The 3,410-nt window shown below is 64.1% G+C and overlaps 2 protein-coding genes across 2 annotated transcripts in view; one reads left to right on the forward strand and one right to left on the reverse strand.

Moving 5' to 3' along the window:
- The first annotated feature begins 1,541 nt into the window (after nt 1–1,541).
- On the forward strand, nt 1,542–2,300 carry H696_01538 (hypothetical protein). Its single transcript, XM_009495435.1, has 3 exons — nt 1,542–1,740; nt 1,875–1,936; nt 2,001–2,300. Exons 1-3 carry the CDS (start codon nt 1,710–1,712, stop codon nt 2,148–2,150), a joined length of 243 nt encoding a protein of 80 aa, XP_009493710.1. The 5' UTR covers nt 1,542–1,709; the 3' UTR covers nt 2,151–2,300.
- Nucleotides 2,301–2,883: 583 nt separating this feature from the next.
- H696_01539 (hypothetical protein) overlaps nt 2,884–3,410 on the reverse strand; it is a gene marked incomplete at both ends in the record, with an annotated part of 2,457 nt that continues 1,930 nt past the window's right edge. The window contains one exon of the mRNA XM_009495436.1: nt 2,884–3,402. Coding sequence (XP_009493711.1) covers nt 2,884–3,402 — 519 coding nt within the window. The remainder of the gene's footprint in view (nt 3,403–3,410) is intronic.

Below are 3,410 nucleotides of genomic sequence, written 5' to 3' on the forward strand. Positions count from 1 at the left end.
GGGCGAACAGAACGGCGAAGGGAGCCGAAGGGAGGAGGCGCCGCTGTTATGTGCAGGGCATCCGACAGCGGCCGCCGTCGGAAGTGAGAGCCGCAGGCGGAAAGGGAGATGGGGACGTGGGGAGGGAGGGAGAGAGGGAGAAAGAAAGAAAAGCAAGGGGAGGATGGCACTGTGACAGCAGCGGGGGATGGGGGGAAAGCTGGCCAGATCGCCTGGCGCCAGAGGAGTGTGACGCAGGAGCCCCCTTTTGTCTGGGGGCCTCTTCCCGCCTCCTCGGGTCTACCTGGAAGGACTGGGGCCGGGGCGGGCTAGAAGTGGGGGGGGAGGGGGGGGGGGGGGGGGGGAGCGCGCCCCTTCTCACCCATTTCCTTAGGATGCCGGGGGAGGGGGGAGCCTCCTGTACACTTGAAGATTGCTTACCATAGCGCGAGCTGATAATGCACCCGTAGGGAGAGAAAGCGAGAGGGGAGGACCCCACGTCCCCCCGGACGCCAGTGTCAGGGACCGGGAGGCGGGGATGTTTCCCGCGCGTCGTCGGCCCTCGCGCCGTCGGTCCCCCTGGGCCTCGACCTCCGCTTGCGGGGCCCGGAGGTGGGGGCGCGGACCTTGTCACGGCTGGCGCTGGGAAAGACGGCCAACACGGCCAAGACGGCCGAGGCACTTCGAGCAACTTCCAACCCACGGGACTGCAGGTGGAGAGCGGGGATGAGCTCGGGGAGGGACACGGGCGGCCTGAGCGCGAGAACGAGAGAGAGAGAGAGAGAGAGAGAGAGAGAGAGAGAGGACTGAAGGGAGGCAGGAATATGCGCGAAGGCTAATATGGGTGGTGGCACGATCAACTGGCTCAATTGGGCACTGGGCGTGTGCCGGCACATGCACAGCCAATCGGACCTCTCGCTGGAGTCGCTGTCGGGCCCCGTCCCGATGCGGGTGAGCCTGCGCTATCGGCTGTATGCAAACGTCAGCTTGTGCGAGGCGAGTGGGTGGCAGGAATCGGGAGGGCTCATCGAGCGAAAGACAGCCACAGAGCGGGACAGAGAGCGACCCGAGAGAGATAGAGAGAGAGAGAGAGAGAGCCGGGGGAGGGGGAAACAACGCCAGCCAGACATGCACGCGCGGCCGAAGACAGGAGAGATCTCCGAGACGGCTGGGCGAAACACCCAGCCGGAGGGGCTCCCGATACTAATGGCCGCGGAAAAACAAAGCCCAGCTCCACACGGACGTGCCGCGGAGGCCATGTCATGTGGTCGGAATGCACATGGCCCGCCTACATCGTCGTGACATGCGCAGCCCCGCGATCTCGCGCCATCTCGGCACCGGTCCAAGCTCCCCCTCTCTCCACCGCCCGCACTCCTGGGGACCTCCGGTCCTAGAGGGAGAGACCAATCGATGCCCCCCCCCCCCCCCCCCCCAGGATGTGGCCCAGAACGTGTCTCGGCGGCCGGCCCCTCCTCATTCGGCAGCCCCTTCTCCCCGGGACAACGAGGGCAGGGAGATTGGCCACCGCCTTGAAAGCAGGCATCAGGACTCCTCCCTACTGCCCTGCCTCCTTGCTCCACACACCCCCCCCCCTGTACACCACCTTGCATCCTTTCCTGCGCGTGACGGCTGTCCCATCCCCCGGGCGTCCCCCCTTTTTCGCACACCACCCACACTCTCTTTCGCATCGTCGCCACTCAGACACACTAGGAAGGAACTCTCCCCGCAATATGTCGGCCATACTTGCAGGCATCTCCACTGGTACGCCTTTCGCCCTTCGTCTCGAGGAGGAGCTAGAGCCTCTTGCAAGACTCCCCTCCCCCCCCCCCCCCCCCCCCACGCACACACGCACACACGCCGTCCAACTACTCGCCTTCTGACATCACCGGTCTCAGCGCTCGGCGTTCACTTTGCTCTCAAGGTCCGGCAGCGCGAGCTTGCCCAGCACGGCACCCGGGTATGTTTCAACTCGATCGGCCTCCCACACGCCCATGCGGTGTTACTCACTCCTCGCTCTGTAGAGTCTCCCTGTGTTCGCTCGAAATGTGGCCCTCTTTTCGGCGGCCACCTTCACGGCGGGTTACTTTGGCATCAAGATTTTGAACAAGCTCCTGATGTCCCGGCACTCCTTCAAGACAAATGACACCGACAGCTTCCCCTCCGATGAGTAGGGAAGCCCGTATGTCGTCCCCGTTGCTCTGTCCCGTGTCCGCCGCCCCCTTCGGCTGGCGGACGGTGCGGGGCAACGGATATACACCCACGCCTGGTGTGCAGGTGCAAAATGCGAGAAAAAATAGACATAAAATCACCCTTTCAACGCACCACCTCCCCCCTCCCATCCCGGTGTCTTGCAACCCCCCCCCCCCGCACGTAAAAGAACACACCAATGAGACATTATGTATATATATTTTTGGACGATTGAGATAGGGGGGGGGGAGCGCGCCCTGCGACATGTGCGGCGTCCCGATTTCTGCCCTCACCCACCCCTCGCTCCACCTGTGCACATGTGTGGACAGACTTCGAGGCAGGGAGAGGGAGGGGCGGCGGAGACACACGCAGGCGCAGCGGGAGAGGAGGGAGAGGGGGGGAACGGGGACAGGGCGAGGAAAAGGACAACAAGGAGTATCAAAGGTTGGCTTAAAGAGGGAGAGGGGAGGAGGGGCAAAGGAGGGAGGAAAGAAGCAGATGGGGGGCACACCGGCGGCACGCACGTGCGCCACCGCCACCACCGCCGCCGCCGCCGCCCGCGCCCCCCGCCTCACCCCCAGTTTAATGTATGGGACAAGTACTACTGGACAGGGGGGGGGGGAGAGAGAAAGGAGGGGAAAGGAAGGCGGCTGCTGGAAGCGCGCATAGATCTCAGGGGGGGGGGGAAGCGAGAAAGACAACACCACACCCGCGCACTTAGTGACGGTTGCCGTGAGAGGAGGAGGAGCCCTGGCTGCCGTTGGCGGCGCCAGCACCAGCACGCAGGGTGGTGGTGTTGATGTTGACCGAGAGGAGCTGCTCATCCAGGGAGGAGATCTGGCGCAGGAAGTACTGCGAGTGGTTGGCCGCCGGCTTGACCTCGCTGATGTGGACGATGTCGTCGATGACATGGAAGTCCACATCGGAGTAGGAGACGGTGGAGCCCTGGGTGCTGCGGGTCTTGTGCTTGTAGTTCAGCAGGTAGGAGCGGACCTCCGACTCGTCGGCCTCGAGGAAGGAGGCCAGCTTGGAGATGGTCAGGGAGGTGTACAGGCGCAGGTAGCTGCGGACCTTCGGCACGAGGAGCTGCTGGCGGATGTCGCGCATGAACATGCGCTGGGGGATGGACACCTCGACCTGCTTGCTGGCCATGGCGGCCATGGCCTGCTCCGGGGTGGGCAGGATGTAGGTGATGAAGCGGGGGCTGGCGTTCTTGAACCACTCCTCGAAGACCTTCTCGTTAC

The sequence above is a fragment of the Fonticula alba genome (genome assembly GCF_000388065.1).
Source record: "Fonticula alba strain ATCC 38817 unplaced genomic scaffold supercont2.2, whole genome shotgun sequence".
In the NCBI taxonomy this organism is placed as follows: domain Eukaryota; order Rotosphaerida; family Fonticulaceae; genus Fonticula; species Fonticula alba.